The sequence below is a fragment of the Atractosteus spatula genome, chromosome 9 (genome assembly GCF_055471065.1).
Source record: "Atractosteus spatula isolate fAtrSpa1 chromosome 9, fAtrSpa1.hap1, whole genome shotgun sequence".
Taxonomy (NCBI): domain Eukaryota; kingdom Metazoa; phylum Chordata; class Actinopteri; order Semionotiformes; family Lepisosteidae; genus Atractosteus; species Atractosteus spatula.
In genome coordinates this window covers 20158352-20175404 of record NC_142714.1, presented here as the reverse complement: position 1 = coordinate 20175404, position 17053 = coordinate 20158352, and the positions used below count along the sequence as shown (strand labels likewise).

The window sequence follows — 17053 nt, the reverse complement described above, 5'->3', positions numbered from 1 at the left end:
ACATTTTAATCTGCGTACAGAAAAAAAAGAAATATCAAAAATGCTTCTTCAAGAGGAGTTGCTAAGAGCACTGTGCTGGGCCTCAGTTTGTTTGGTTTGTCTGAACTGTGCCTCTTCCTGCGTCTAGCAACTGGTGTAACCTCTGTGGTTTGGTCATTTCTTCCAGTGGTGATCACTCCCACTGTCTGATGTTACTTCTTTGCAGTCACTTTACAAAAACAACTGCATTTTTAACAAATGTGCCACTCATGTTGCCACAAAGGTGGGCGTGTTGGTTATTTAGAAGTCAGGTCTCACTCGTGGGCAATGACATCGGTAGTGAATGAAACAGTCCTCCCAGTGGGGGAGTAAGATTAACAACCCATAACAATTCAACTTTCCCTCTAAGAGGGATTTTCAGACTTGAAAAGGGAAAATACAAACTGTGCCGCATGATTATGGTGTAGCTGCTTGTGACACTCAGTACATGCACATTTATAGAAAAGGTCCCTTTTACAGTTTATACTGTAAAAGTTTATTCTGTTCCGTTGTGTATAACTGCAGCTGTGTGCCACTGATCCCAGGCTCCCAGGACACGAGAAAATCCACTTTTCCTAAAAAAACGGCTGTTTTTTTTTTTGTTGGAACCTGTGAGAAATGAACCAATTCCACTGCCTGCAGTAACATCTTGCACTTCACATGATTCAGACTGCCTGTAAAGCTGCAGTACGATGGAATACATCAGTGTTTAGTAATCCTACAGGCAAATTGAGCGGTCTCAACATTTCTCCTTCCTGCTCAGCGTGACACGGTGATGTTTGTTTGTTGGGTGAAAACTGCTGTTAATATTGGGTATCAGACAGGTTTTGCTTTTGAGCAGGCTCTTTGGCTAGATAATTAATTTTGCTGAGCAAATCTTAGACTTTCATATCTATGTGTTGAGATATTTTTATTGATTTATTGGAAGATGTGCACAGTTTCCATGGGTTAGTCAATGCTGACACTAGCACCTGTTGATGGTATGCTAAATCTTTGAATACTCCCCTAAGAGCCAGCGTATACTCACTGCAAGCACTAACATGCCGGGTGTGCACTAAAACACATTTAATCACATCAGTAGGCATGATTTTGGTACGCCATCTTCAAATGTGTGAATGTGTGAATGCTACTAAACAGTGTTTTGATTTAATCTGGCAGACAAGACTCAGCTCAAAAACCATGGTATTTCTCTGTAATAAACACTTTGAACATTCATTGAACACTCAAAATCTGTCAATTTTAACTAAAAGATAAAAATCCATGAACTGTTTACCATCTTTTAACAAAAAGCCAATAAGTATTTTTGTTCTATAGTCATATATATTACGTAGTTGTATAGTAGCATTGGAACTAGCGATTTGTCGTTGGCTAGCCTAACAAAGGGAAGGGAAAAATTGTAACTGTAGTGCTTTTGTGATACTGTATGTTGCTTATTTGCAAAGTGAGACTTTATATTGGCGGTAAAGTTTGTAAAGTATGTGAAGCACACAATGAGGAAAAAACACTCTCCTTAAGATTTTATGTAAAAAAACAAAAAAAGAAAGATTTGTTTAGTCCACACTTGCACAACATGATTAATGTCCTTAATTAGTGTGCAGATTTTCTCAGGGAGCAGCATTTTGGCAAGGCAGTGTTGAAAGTCGGGAGGTATCTTAGCACAGAATGGTACAGTAAATGTAAAGCAAGCAAACTTTAAATATCTAGATAGAGTCATTGAAACATTTTTTCTTTGCACTGGTTTATACTGTATGTGGAGGCACACTACAGCAAACCCGATAATTTCATAAACAAAAGTGGTGCGTTGTAGTCTGATTTTACTTGTAGTTGTAGTTGAGCATGTCTTCTTTTTTTCTAACTGTTTGCTTAACCCAATTTAAATACTTTCTGGTTAACAACTGATACGGGACAGGAAGATACAAGTTACAGGAAGTGTCTAATTGACGTTATGGCAACAGAAGGAGGTATGTGAAAGAATATGAACAAGTTTGTGGTCACACAGTTTTCTGAATTCAAGTGTTTGTGTACCTGTTGACAAGGATATTTACTGTTGGATCATTCTGTTGATGAAAGAATGCAAATATATCTTATGTCTTTGCGTTGTACTACAGTATGTATGTTTAATCAAGTTATCTTCATCTTTTATTAACACTTCTATGAATAATTACCTTTACAGTCTAAAACAGACGAGCACACTGAACAACATCGTGGATTCACAAACTTTTTCTCAGCACTCCAGAACGACAGGCCTGGCCTCTAATCAGACACACAGATAAATGGAAAGAAAGTGTTCAACAACAGTGCACCTTGTATCCCTTCTACAAGCCATGGCTGATGGAAAAAGGCAAAGCGAAATTAATGGTGTTGAAGGATTTTTGAATCTCGGGGTTTCGTTCAATTTCAAACCAAAAAAGGATGATCCTAGAAGCTATTCTTTAGGCTACCTCTCCCTAGACTATGAGCAGGTTGCTGACAGTGATACCCTGTGATGGGACTTGCTTTCTCGGGTGCCAAGTCAGTGGGTTCAGCAGAGCGATGCTGTGGGCTGCAGGGCGATGTCAACCAGCCGCTGGATCATACTGGAGTGAGCATCATGGAAACGCAGGCCGTCCACCTCCAGCTCCAAATTCCCAGCAGCTCCACTGCGAACATCATATTGCTCCAGTATCTCCAGGAGCTTCTCTTCCTGCACAAGGGAGGCACAACCTTTTGTAGGCTATCGGTGTGAAATAGAGGCTGACCGCTCCTACCGAGTCACTAGGACACCACATCATTAGAACATCACATTTCTATAGTGCACCTGGTACTCAATTTCTGGTCTCCTAGGAGGGTTCTGTTTGCAGGTTTACAATTTTTCCTTTCTTGGTTCAAGATGATTTGAGCTGACATTTACACTTTGTGTAATTTTACCACCTTAATCAAATTTTCAGATTTAAATCCTTTAGCAATAAACGAGGTTTACATTCTGATTGCAGATCAGAGTTTTACAAGACAGACTCTCCAGAAAACACCATGTAAATATCATCATATTATTAACTATGACTACAGTAGTTAACTGTAGATATCACTTCAAACACTGTTCTTAACATATTCTAATTTAGTTTATGTTTTTAAAAGTGAAAGTCATGTACAGTCTATAAAATGGGGAATTAAAAGGTTGAACCCATGTCTTTAAAATCTGGCAATTACCACTTTGCCACTAAAATGCATATCCAAAAGAAGGAATGAAGGGGAGGAATAGAAATAGATGCTAATCTAGTAATCAATCGAACATGAAAGACTCCCATTGGATAGCTGTTTGCTCCATATCAATCCAAAAAGCAGATAAATGTCATGAATAAAACCAGACACAGTCCTGTAATTCAATGTCCCTGGGCAAAGCCAGCTGGAACTCTATGTTTGCTGATTAATTACAATTATAGAGGATGGAGGCTGCTTTGTTTCTGTACTGTAAGTCCCTGTGAAGTTGTACTGGTCTCTCTTACCTAAAATCAGACTACCATTAACATACTGCCATATTTTTTTGGCTTTACACTATCAGAGATGTCTGTGAATTCGACATCAGCAGCATGATTGGAAGCCTTGTTAATAAATGTAACTTATGATTATCTATCACCCGTTACTTAAAGCCGAACTCCCATATCGAATGACCACATCCACCATTCTCCCACCATATCTTAAAATAATCCCATACAGACCATTCAAAACAAAGATCAGGGAAGGTGCTATTATATAGAAATGGTTAACGTGTTCTGTTTATGCAATTGTACGTAGGGCTTCCATTCTGGAAATGTAGTTTTGATTGTTAATTGTATTGTTCCTGTGCTGTAGGAGCAAGAGGCTGGACAGATAGAATTTCTGCCATTGCTGTACTTAACCATGGGCCAGAGAAGACCAGCTGCTTCCGAGTAAGCCAAATCAAGTAAGTTTGAAACAAACTGCCCACATCTTTTCTTTCTGTAAACTGTATGATTGTTGTAAGCAGTGCACTTCATGGCACTACAGTGCACTTTCTGTATCTGAGAAATGCATGAAACTAACACATGATATCTTCTCACTGCTGTCCAAGCAATCAATAATCCCTAGGTCTATTTATGTATTTTCTAACTTCCATATCCAATACAGTGCTGTGGGGAGCTGGAGCCTATCCCAGCAAGCAACAGACACAAGGTGGGATACCTGGATCAGGGCACAGACAAACATACACACACACCAAGGCCAATTTTTTATAGAAGCCAATTAACCTACCAGTATGTGGGAGGTGTAACCTTGAGGCGGGATACACCCTGGACAGGAAGTAACTCTATCACAGGGCAGACAGACATGAACACACATACACTTGCCCCATGGCCATTGTTTCCCATAAGCCAATTAACCTACCAGTATGTCTTTGGAAACTGGAGTACCTGGAGGAAACCTATGCGAATGTGGGGAGAGCATACAAATTCCATGCAGAGAGCACCCCAGGATTTGAACCCATGGTCCCAGCAATGCAAGGCAGCAAAGCTTACTACTGTGCTAATGTGCCGCCATAGCAACCAATCCGTTCAATCCCACCAAGCAAACCTGAAATATCTAGAAGCCTGTGCTACCTTATGTAATACCCTGTACGGTAGTGGATTAAACTGCTATGTCATGTGGTTCTTAACCACCTTTCCCAGTTCACTTGTTTAGAAATCTTCCTTTGGCTGCAAGTTACCTTCCTGACAGAGGGCAGTGCAGAGGCCCATGAGCTGTGCTGGGTGTGTTGGGGGAACCCCACAGCCTTCCTGCGGTAGCGATCATGCACAGGACAGCAGCTGAGGATGTACAGAGCACAGGCCACCGCATAGCCACCCCAGTTAGACACTCCTGGAAAGAGGGGAAAACAAGAACTTTCGTCTTCGAAACTACACAAAGCGTCTGCGAATTTCCTGTTTTGTGGAACCTAATTTCCTAATGTTCAAGCTCATGAGTCTGAGAAAGTAGCTACTGCATTTTATTGGGCAAGATGATGTGTAAAGAAGAAACTAAATTTCAGTTCCTGTAAGCTTTCTGGTTGTAAAATGATACAGACATGAGAAACTAGCCCCTCACTTTTTTTTTCTCTCTTGTCTACAGGTGATCATTTTAAAAGTTGTTTCATGGAGTGAAACTAATTCTCATCCATCCGTTATCAGTAACAACATAATCTCATACAGGTTTGAAGTGAGCTAGAAACTAACCCAGCAGACAATGGGCACAAGGCCAAACACTCCTTGCCTGGAACACCAGTCTATTGCTAAGCCCACAGACTAGGTGAGGGGGAAGGGAATTTGGAAACAATAACTCACCTAGACAGCATGTCTCTGGACTGTGTGAGGAAACTGGAGGACCTAGTTAAATTTGACATGAACATGCCAACTCTTCACAGAATTGAACCCGGGACTCCAAAAATTGGGTAGGAACAGCACTTACCACCTCACCACTATGCTTCCAAACAGGCATCTCATTTCTCTAAACTCATTTTTGAATGAGAGACTATGCATGTGTAGAAAACAACGATTACTATGTATTTCTGGAGTTAGAAAAAAGTAGGACATATTTTGCACTGGGGCAAAATGTTTAGAGAATTATCTGTTATCTTCAGATTCTGGTTTTATCTGCTGGTTTTGTAGCTTGATGTTTAATAGTCCAGTAAAGGCAGTTTTACAAATGAGAGGTAGCCCTTCAGCCTCCAGACTTCTCAGGAACCATATTTTATTCTTATGTCTTTGTAATGGGATCTATTCCAGGCTTTGCAACAGTAAATAGAGGTAGTGGTTACCCTCAAATCAGCATAATTTTGTCTTTGCAGTCATTTTAATTGTGGGTATGGAAATCACTGTTTACCTCTCCGTGACTGAGACCTCTAATTCAAATTTACTGCAAGCCAAATTTTTAGTACAAATACTGAAAGTCTCAAACAGGAAGCTGTCTTAGTCTTGGAAAATGACTGCAAACAAGCTCTAACAGACCAGCTGAAGTAGGACCCCTGTTAAGAGTGGTGGCTCTGTGGCTAAGGATCTGTGTCTGTTGCTGTTCAAATCCTGTGGCTGGTAGAGAAATCCTACTCCATTGGGTCCTGATTTTTTTACAAAGCTGCCTCAAAGCATTGAGCAACACAAAATGCATTTCTCAACATTGTTTCCCACCATGTTTCCTCTCATTCAGTATTTTTAGCAACTACTTGTGCTGCAACAGTGGAGCTGATGGCAAGATGGCGACAAATACTACTTACTTGTTAACTCGGCAGACAGATCACATTGGCATGTTTCTGCAGTGAGATGTCTGCTGCACAACCTGTGCTTATACGCTCGAACATCACATTCCATTAGTCATTACAGTGACTAGCGAGCAGGAAGGGCAGCTTCTTGTCACAATTTGTGGGAACTCAAATGCGAGTTTGTGACAACGGGGCGACTTACAGGACTTTCACAAAGTTGCGCTTAATTTGAAATTTGTAATTTTTTTCTAGAATGTCAATTAATTTATTTTGAAACAGATTTAATAACTGGTCTGAGAAATTGGGACCGCAATTCCCCTTCAAGTAATGTCTGTCTGGAGCCACACTGTGGCATTTCGAAGCCATGACCATGTGTAGTGTACTGGAACACCTGCCCTACTTTACATAGGTGAGTTGAAATTCAGTAAATTAATTTGAAGGAGCACGGATGTCCACCAAAGGTGATTTTGAGACAATTCCTCAATTCAGTTTTAAGACATTTCCATGGAACAGTCTCACAGTCAGACACATCATCTTCAGTTATACTATGAATAATCAAAAAGCATTTCAGTCTTGCTTCTGTCCTAAGGCCTCTGTACTCCGTTAGCACTGGACATAGAATCCTGTTAGTACTTGTCTCACTGTCACTGACTGAATGTAACAACCTGCAGTGACTAACAATGTACTGTACATGTAATGTGTAATGTGCAGAAGATCTTTTGACCTGTTCCAGATCCCTCAGGCTGCACTGAGTGTGGGCTGGGAAAGAGTCACTTGTGTGATACCACTGATGAATGTTATTCTGGTTTAAGCAAGTTTTCATGAGCTTCATTTCCTCCAGCTGTAGACGGAGGAACACAGCACACACAGGAACTCACAACTTCATCACAATTATTCTGATGGGTAAACGATGGGTCCTTTAACAAGATATCCATCCATCCATTTTCAATCCACGTCTTCTCATTCAGGGTTGCGGGGGAGCTGCAGCCTACCCTGGCAAGCAATGGGCACAAGGCAGGGTACAGTATATCCTGGACCCGATGCCAGTCCATTGTAGAACACATGCAGACACAGTAAATGCGCACACTCACAGCTAGGGTCAATTTCCCAGGAGCCAATTAACCTCCAGGTATGTTTTCAAAATGCGGGAAGAAACCGGAGTACCCGAAGGTAACCCATGCGAACATGGGGAGAACATACAAACTCCACACAGACAGCACCCCAGGTCTGGAATTAAACCCAGGGCTCCAGCACTGCAAGGTAGCACTGCTGCCCACTGTACCAAGGTGCCTCCTTACCTGGGAGCCCCATAGTTGCTGATTACATTTATAAAGCTTAATTCTTTTAAAAATGATCTTATTGATTAATAGGAGACATTTGTCAAGGGAAATTAAAGACTGCTTAAAATAATTATGCTGCTTCTCTTCCCATACCTGTGGTGGTGATTCCTGGGATGGACCTGGCGGTTGTGAACAGAGTTTCAATGGGATCCACCAGGTGTTGAACATTCACTTTCCTGGCGTTGTTGTAGTTCCCATCTGCAGCCATGCTGGCACGCTCTATTGCCACCAAGTGGTCATACCTGAGAATGGCAATGAAATACCTTTCCATTCTAGTCAGGACAAGGGTTTAATCCCATTCAGTCATATTGCAACAGCTTTCTGGCAGGCAGTTTTAATTGATTCATAAATGCACCTGTCAGTTCAGAGGCAAAACCCATTTTTTCTTACTGAAAAGACCAAATGCATCCTTTGTCATGACCCTGCGACCTCTAGTGTAGCTACTGTTCAAGCAATGAAATTACACATATAGAAAAACACACATGTTCAAAAAACACACTTGTTAAGCAACCTACACACAAGGCACTGCCGGTCCTGGCAGCTGTTTTTTAAATTTTCATCAAAGGTTACAAAAAACAGTGGTGAATTTTCAGTTCAGGTTGCTTCGGTTCAAGTTTCAATTTCAAGTTCTTACTTCAGCTGGCTAATTTGCTATCAGGGAGCTTCTTATCTAGACCTTAGGCAATAGATGCAATGATTCTTGTAGACCCCCTGAAGACTTCAAATGAAAATTTCTGTATAAATGCAAAGTGCTGTTAGTTATCTATCATATTTATTTGTTGTACTGATAGTTAAATACAGAAGAGGAGTTTTTAACTCTCGCTTACATATGTGTCTTTACCCAGACCTTCGCTTTGCGTAATTCTTTTGCACCCCCCCTTCACCCCATCTTAGCCCTTGTAGCAACTCCCCAGCTCACTGTGCGTAATACTAAAAGGGAGGGGGGAGGGGTTGGGCAGCATATCCTCTCAGATAGGCAGCCATTCCCTCAGCATGCTCATATTTCAGACATATTTGTCTCTTTGCTGCATTCCTTAGGATCTAACAGAACTACTGAAACCATACGCTCATATGGTAATTGTTTGTAAACCACCTAGAATTTGAATGTTTTTTTGTTAACTAAAAAAGTACAAAATCTTGTCTGCTACCTAGGAGCCGAAGTCTCCCCTTCCTGACAAAGGAAGCCTAAGACGGATGTTGGGCTGTTGGTTTGGAGGCTGCGGACTGGCACTTCACTGTTCAAAACACCTGGGAGGAAGAACAGGGCAGAGCTGCAAGCTCACATCCTGGGGCCACTGATATGAATTGAAACACCAAGTATGCAAGCAGAGAAGCCCAAGACTTGTTGTGGCAATCACCCGTTTAGTACTGTTTCTTGTTTTCAAAGATATTCACTATCTGACACATTCTCTTGAGGCCTCTTTGACAGTAAAAATTACAAATTGTGTAGTTGTTGCGCTCCTACAAATTTCTATGATGTAAATACATAAAAAAGAATTAATAGAAATTCAGAAAGTCCTGGATTTATTGTACAGTATTTAAGGCTAATTAAGTACAGACGGTGACATTTCAGCCCCAGAGTTCTTACCAGAATTCTCAATCTGATGTAGACATTTACCAGAAAATAAGGTTTTGGACTAATTTAGAGAGTCTTACTGTTAGCCACAAATGATTTAAATCTGATGAAAGATCTTTTCGAATCAATCTGGGAGCATACAGTATGAGACACATGCATTAAGATAGTACAGCAATCTGTTCTCTACTAGTATCATTTTTCATGTTCTTAACCACATCATGTACGGGGCTGCGTGTTATGTTTCCTAAGTAAAATTAGTGCTGTCTTGAGTGGTCTGGTAAAACGTGTAAAAATGTGTGTCCTGTTTAAATTCTTCCTTCCTATAGTTAACAGCAGTATAAACTCTAAGTTCCCAATCCTTTCAACTAGCCTTTGGGATATACCCAGTGCTTTCCTCTTATGTAGGAGCCGAACAGCTCTGTTTTTTCATTCTGCTCTATCTCGCGTATTTGAAAAGCCTGCATATTTTCACTGTGTCTGGGGATGTGTGATCGATACTGGTGTCTGGTTCTGTAGGTGATAAGGTAATTGTAGATCACAGCTGTGTGTCAGATTTCGAGAGAGCGGCTGACAATACCTTGATCAACAGCGTCACGTATAATTCTTTTGCTGAAGTCAAAGGCCCGGTTGTCAGTTACTATGACGACCTGCTTGTTTAAAACCTGCAGCATGGTTGCCATGGCAAGAGCCCCAGGAAGCCCGTCAGTCTCCTCAGGGGGATTCTGATTGTAGAGGGCCGGAAAGCCAGTGGTGATGAGGACTGCGTTTGCATGAGACAGGGATAGGCAGGCCTTGAGGAGCTCATCTGGAAGGAACAAAGCTCTATTTCTTCTCTGACCTGGAAAATAACAAGCAAAGAGATGGAGATTATTTGAGGTAGCCCCCTTCATGCTGTCCTGAATAGGTAGGGGGTGTCATCTTATCTAGTATTTTTTGGACTGTAGGAGGAAACCCATGTGGGGTCCAGAGCAGGGCCCCAGCTCTGGAAGGCAGCAATGCTAACCACCATGCCACCTGGCTTTCATCTTAACCTCTACTTTTTCCTTTGCAGCTTGCATGCTGCTGCTGCTCCCCTCTCAAAAAGTTTAATGTTATAACACCTGTAGCCCCTTCTCTACTGAGTGATCGTAGACACAACAAGCTGTTGGGTATATAAGTGCTATGGACATATGGACACAAGTTTCAATCCATTCCTGTTGAACTTTTCTAAGTGCAGAGCCAATCTATATGTATCTACAGTGTATGTCCACCCACCCGAGGTGCGATTGTCCATCTGTCTATAGCATTAGTATCTGGGACATGCATATAGGCTCTTTGCATGACTGTCTCGAACCTTGCATGAGGCTGATCAACTTGGATGAAGCAATGTTTCTATATAGGTTCATGCTTTCTTGTAGGTTGAGTTAAACACATAATGTCTCTGTCAAGGCTACTGCCGTGGGGTAAAGCTCTGCGTGTTCTCTGGCCAATAGCCGATCTGTTTTCCTACAAGCAGGGGGACTGCCTTCGCACCTGGGTCAGTCCTGATAAGTGTCTCCAGGGCTCTGATCTGCTGGACTGCCGAGGCCGAGGCCAGGCTGTAGTGCAGGGGCTCCCGGGCAACGCGAAAGGCAAGAGGGCTGTCAGCGGCACTGGGCTTGGGAGCGGAGGCCCCCTCTTCACAGTCACTGAGGAACATGCAGCCGGGGGAGTGAGTGAAGGCCAAGGGGGACCCTGCCACAGGAGAAAGACATAACCGAGGACAAATAACTAAACACACGTTTCATAGTTCTGATATATAGGATTTCATTACAAGAATTTCTTAGAAATATATTAAGGTTTCATTGCTTCATGACACCTGGACATGTTACTATTCTGCTTGGTCAAGGCAGTGTAAAAGTTTTAGGTAAGTGTTCTAAATAAAAAAAGGTTTTCAGCTGTCTTTGACATTTGAAATATGTATTACACTTTCCTTTCGAGTAACAACATCTAAAAACTGTAGACTTTATAAATGATTCTCTGAGCCAACAGCCATATCACTCTGTAACTCACAACTGGTAACTCACTGGAGCTCAGCAGGTGTGAGCCTGGTCAGTACCTGGATGGGAGACCTCCTGGGAAAAACTAAGGTTGCTGCTTGAAGAGGTGTTAGTGGGGCCAGCAGGGGGCTCTCACCCTGCGGTCCATGTGGACCCTAATACCCCAGTATAGTGACAGGGACACTATACTGTAAAAAGGCACCGTCCTTCGGCTGAGATTAAAAACCGAGGTCCTGACTCTGTGTGGTCATTAAAAATCCCAGGGTGTTTCTAGAAAAGAGTAGGGGTGTAACCCTGGCATCCTGGCCAAATTTCCCATTGGCCTTTACCAATCATGGCCTCCTAATAATCCCCATCTCCAAACTGGCTTCATCACTCTGTTCTCCTCCCCACCAATAGCTGGTGTGTGGTGAGCATTCTGGCGCACTATGGCTGCTATTGCATCATCCAGGTGGGGGGCTGCACATTGGTGGTAGGGGAGGGGAGTCCCTATTACCTGTAAAGCACTGTGTAAGCAATTATTATTATGAACAATTCATAACCATTTTATTAATCATATTACAATGCTGAGGGTTTTGCAGGAACAGCAAAAGGGTTACAAATTGTTTTTTTTTCCAATTATGAAATTTATAAATTATGAAATGCCTCATTTCAAAAGATAATAGTTATATAATCACTTACAATGTGTTCCTAAAGGTGCTCAATATGCAAGTGGAGGATAATGCCACACTAAAATAAAAGTGAAACACCGCCCCCCACCTTTCAGCTCCCTTCCAGCCATTTGCAGTTGAGGAATTCACTCTTTCTGTTCTTTTTAGCATGGAATCAGTCTCAGCCTGTTCTTTTTTGCAGCCAAGGTGCTACGTCAAATCCTCACTAATGCCTTCCATATATATGAAGAAGTATATCTTGGGCCTTCTTCTGGTGTCTGAGCTGTGAGGTGCATAATACTTTCCCCACTCTAACAGGTAAAAAAGTATGCACTCCAATGAACATTTCTTAGAACTGTTCTATGGGATTCCTGGGGCTTAAAACACGGCGAAAGCATGTTTTGATCTGAGGAAACCAAACCAAAAGGCAAGGACAAACAACACAAACGTGAAAAGTTTCCACATATTTGCCTCTGTAAATTTTCAGGGAAGAATTTAGAAGAATTTTGTACTGGGACTGTAAGAACGAAGACCTCTGTCTGTGCTGGGTGAGCCCCGTACTCACTACAGTTCCGCACAGCCTCTACTCCTGTCACCCCACAGGCCCAGAACACGGGCACATCCCCGGGCTGCAGCTCCACTGCGTCCCCATAGTCTGGTCTGCTCAAGTCCTCAACCCCAATCAGGCCTGGGGAAAGGGAAGAGAAAAAGAGAGCAGCTCCCAAAACAGAGCGGCATACAAGCAGCATCCTCTCTGTCAATGAAATTTTACATAGGCGTTCCCTACACAAGAAGCTTAGACTGTGACTAAACTACTAACATTCAAACAAGGAAGATGGGTTGCTTGACTTTCTCTTGTTTATAACCTTTCGTTGGTGTGTGTCCGGGCATGCCAGAATGGAAGAGGAAGTTTTTGGTGACCTGGGTATCCGATGTGAACTGGAGCTCCATGGACATCGCTGGCGGGGTGTGTAGCCTGAGTTGCCGCGTCCAGCATCCCCTCTGGCACCGGCCTCATGGTCACCACCAGGGGGCACTGGAATCTGCCCACCCCACAGCAAGGCACTGAGGTCTGCACAGACACATTTTCGCATTCATAGACTGCATCTCTTCCTTGCTTTGGTTTAGTTTCAATATAATGAAGCGGAAATTATTGTTGATCTGGAAATCAGAATATCACAAGGAGAGAAAAAAACAAATGATGCCACCTCAGATCAGCTCAGAAATTTACCAAAGGAAGCTACAGAGACTGGAACTTTAAAGACCCAGTCTCTACATGCAAGTTTCATTTCTTACCTGTGAAAGAAAATGCACATGGCATGTTCACAGGCAGAACAGATTCATTTATATCTACAATTCAAAAGGCTCTACTCAAATTTTTGCTTGACTGGGTGATAGAAAGCACAGAAACGTGCGTCAGATATGTAAGGATGTGTAAAATAAATTTCTGTGCACACAAATCACTTAAAATTACTTTTAATATGACGTAGTCTCATTGTGAACACAGAGGATGTCAGTCAAAAGAGAGAATTGTCTGCAAACTGCCTGTAAATTGTTAAACAAATCATTATTAAATTTGTCCAGGTTTCTGCAGAGTATAATAAGACCTCTGGTGTTCGGGTGTATTACTGAGAATATAGTATATGATCAGTAACATCACATACACATTCAGTACCTATTAATCTAATTCAGTCAAAGTGCCCTGGAGCCAGCAGCCATATCACCCTGCAACTCACAACTGGCAACCCACTGAAGCTAAGCAGGTGTGAGCCTTGTCAGTACCTGGAGACCTCCTGGGAAAAACTAAGGTTGCTGCTGGAAGAGGTGTTAGTGGGGCCAGCAGGGGGCGCTCACCCTGCGGTCCATGTTTGTCCTAATGCCCCAGTAGAGTGACGGGGACACTATACTGTAAACAGGCGCCGTCCTTCGGATGAGACGTAAAACCGAGGTCCTGACTCTCTGTGGTCATTAAAAATCCCAGGGTGTTTCTTAAAAAAGAGACCCCGGCGTCCTGGCCAAATATCCCATGCCTCCTAATAATCCCCCTCTATGAATTGGCTACATTACTTTGTTCTCCTCCCCCCCCCCCTCCCACTCCAATGGCAGGCGGAGCAACACGCTGGTTGGAGTATTTCTCAGTCGCAGTTAATGGCAACGTCAGCTCAAAGATTTGGTTCAACACCAAATGGAGACTGGTGTGCCGACAAGCAGACCCTGCTGATGCGGGATTAACGCTAGGAAAGAGAGAGAGAGTCAAAGTGCCCTGGAGTATTTCCTATTTCATTGGACAGAAGGCAGGATACACCCTGGATGGGACACCAGTCCATTGCAGGGAGCAAACTGACACAAACACAATGAAGGGAAATTTTATATTGATTCTATGTACTGTATGTATATATGTTTTTAATGCAAACACATCAGGGTTATTTTTTTACAGAAGCCACTTAACCTACTAGCATGTCTTTGGACTGTTTGAACTCCACACAGATACTGAAGCAACCCGGGGAATTGTAACCAGCAACCAAACCACTGTACCATCTTGCCACCCATCATCAGTAACAACTGTTTCAAAATAATTGGATGTTATTCTTTTATTTAGACTTAAATAAGATTGGCTGGAATTGATGGAATTGTGTTCTCCTGCTAGAGAGAAAAACTGATTCAGTATTATTTTTGCAGCTGTTGTTCAATTTGAAGCCTCAGCTCATCAAGTTGAAACAACAAACAAAAGGTAAAAAAGTGAAGAATGTTCTGATTTTGTGCAGATTTACAACTGGCAGTCCTGGTGCTCAGAAGACGTCCCTTTTAGCTTGCCTTGTACATGCTGACGTTACGGTCCTGTTCCACATTCCGGACCGGGATTCCTGCCTGCCGCAAGGTTTGCTCAAAGCTGAAGCTGCAGCCCAAGTAGAAAGTCACCATATCCTCAAACTCTTCTGAGTGTGACATCAGACTCGGTATGCTGCCAGCAAAGTTCCCATTTTCAAACATGCAATACTCAGGGCAGTCTGTTCTGGAAAAGTAAAGGTTTTCTTTCATGGGACAGATTTGGCTGGAACCCAGTTCATGTGTAATCAACGCCTGATTATTAAGACATTTTTGCATATGGTTTTTATAAGTAAAAAAAATACTTTTGTTTACTCATTTCTAGAATTTTATTGTCTGATTTTGTTCTCAAAATTCATAGAAAAAGTTTATCTTACAGATGATGTGGGGTAAAACATTGTAGGGTTGATTCTGACTTTGAGGCGTTCAGGCATAGTCCAAAAAATGGTAGCTTTGCACCATAGGCTCCTCACAGACACCAAATGTTCACACCTACAGCTCTTCTCATACCGAGCTGGATTACTACTGCTGCAACACATCATCAGTAGGGTATGAGTGTCCTCTCTAGGTTACTCTACATAGTCCTTCTCACCAGGAATGAAGGACATTCTGATCATGGCTGGACAGTCCGTGTACTTAATTACAGGTATTTCAAAGTTAAAAATATCATTAGTAATACTGTTCAGAAACTGCTTTGTCTTTTACTGAAATTTATACGTAAATGACACTGTTACAGATATGAAGCCAAAGGTATCCTCTCCCCAGTTAATGTTAAACATTTTCTGTCTTTTACAGAAGGAAAACAACCTTAAACCTTGTCAAACTTTAACCCACATAGTCAAATTTTAGCCTTTGGAAATTTAAATTCCTTCCTAGAGTGAAATTTAAACTAGAGATTCCAGTTTTTGGCAAAGAATTGTAACTCAGCATTTGCCTATGATTTTATTCTGTGCTGTACTTACTGTATATATAACAAAATAGCAAGGTTGCGCATTATTTTAAAAGCAATAAAAATAAGGAATCTGTGGTATCTTCATGTGCTTAATGATTTACATGGTGAAATTACTGTGCTGTTGCTGCTTTTTCTGCACCTTGTGCAGTGTACCTGTAAAGCACATACCTAATATCAGAATCTTCTGCCAGTTTCGGGCAGGTCCACTCTCCTGGCGGGCTCCGGTACAGTAGAGGCAAGGGGCCGTTGTTGGCACGGCTGAAAGCTTCAAAATCATCGGCCAACGTCTTGTGCAGGATCACAATATTGGCTTGCTTGTATCCTTCAATGACACAGTTTGAATCGGAGTCCTGCTTTTACAACTAACGACCTCTGAAAATATTTCATAATCTGACCAAAGAAGGAGCGTTTGAATAGAAAGCGAGATAAAGCGAGAAAACAAAGGGAGGGAGTAAAGAAAATTACCAGCAGAAATCGCCCCCAGATTAAAGAAGGCGGCTCCGCATTACCTGCAGCTATCCCAGATGTGTTCTTGATTCCATGGTTTTTGCTTCGGATGAGTGCACGGATAGCTGCCGGGTGGGAATGTTGCAGGGATTTGGCGCACAACATTGTTGCGGTCTTCGTGGAAGAAAGAAAAGGTAAGTTTGCAATGGGGTCAAAAAACCCAAACGCGTTAACCTTTTCTCCTGCCTGCTGAAAAACATGCTTAGATTGGGAAATCACAGCAAGCTCACTTGAAATTCAAAATGTTCTGTAGTCCCTTACCGTACTCTGGAACCAGGACAGCAGCGATCTTAGTTCTCCTTTGTTACACAAAATGATATCGAATACCTTTCTTGATTGTCAACGGCAGGACAATGCGCGACCCAGGTAAAGTGCAGTGGTTTCTAAAGAGGATTTGTGTATTAAAAGTCCCAGAAGTTAAAGGCACACTTTACTGAAGCTCTGGAAGTAACGTATTAACTTATCTGTTTCGGAACGACTGGTTCAGGAGTTACTTTATTGCTCTGAGAATATGCTGCATCTAGACATATAATACAGGCATATATGTACTGTACGTCATAAACAATAGCATACTGAAACATACAGTACAGTACCTATAGATGACTGTTTGTAATGCAATCTGTGTGTTTTTGTGCGGTCATTTGCCTTTCAGTGTTGTTTTATGCATGCTGCAGTAAGGTCAATGGTAGTGTCACTGGTATATTATTCCTTGGTAATGGAGGTGTACAGATGACTTGTCTGGAGCTGCCACCTGGCTCCCTGATTCTCTGACACCTTCAGACAGGGCAGATTTTTCTCCTGGTTGCTAAATGAAAATCCAAGTCGACAATAATTGTTTCCTGAATAGTAGAAGGAAGAAGTAGAAAGCAGAAAGAAGAAATGTGACGTTTTCTTCATGTACTGTGTCAAGAGTTTCTCTACAGCTGAAACAATTGTCCTCCTTTCT

General features: G+C 42.1%; 1 protein-coding gene across 1 annotated transcript; it reads right to left on the bottom strand.

Annotated features, from left to right (window-relative positions):
• Positions 1-2118: 2118 nt before the first annotated feature.
• Positions 2119-16212, bottom strand: LOC148828384 (D-glutamate cyclase, mitochondrial-like). Its single transcript, XM_088925733.1, has 11 exons — positions 16110-16212; positions 15769-15922; positions 14637-14835; positions 12744-12894; positions 12388-12510; positions 10667-10867; positions 9732-9992; positions 8727-8826; positions 7672-7820; positions 4715-4866; positions 2119-2701 (listed from the first exon to the last, which is right to left on the bottom strand). Exons 1-11 carry the CDS (start codon positions 16210-16212, stop codon positions 2540-2542), a joined length of 1755 nt encoding a protein of 584 aa, XP_088781859.1. The 3' UTR covers positions 2119-2539.
• Between the last annotated feature and the right edge of the window lie 841 nt (positions 16213-17053).

Excerpts from the sequence above, each read along its gene's own strand:
- LOC148828384 (XM_088925733.1), bottom strand. The coding sequence starts at position 16,212 with ATGTTGTGCGCCAAATCCCTGCAACATTCCCACCCGGCAGCTATCCGT. Across the intron at positions 14,836-15,768 it reads GCAGAAGATTCTGATATTAG|AACAGACTGCCCTGAGTATT; the intron begins GTATGTGCTTTA and ends TTACTTTTCCAG. Across the intron at positions 4,867-7,671 it reads CCCAGGAATCACCACCACAG|GAGTGTCTAACTGGGGTGGC; the intron begins GTATGGGAAGAG and ends CCCTCTTTCCAG.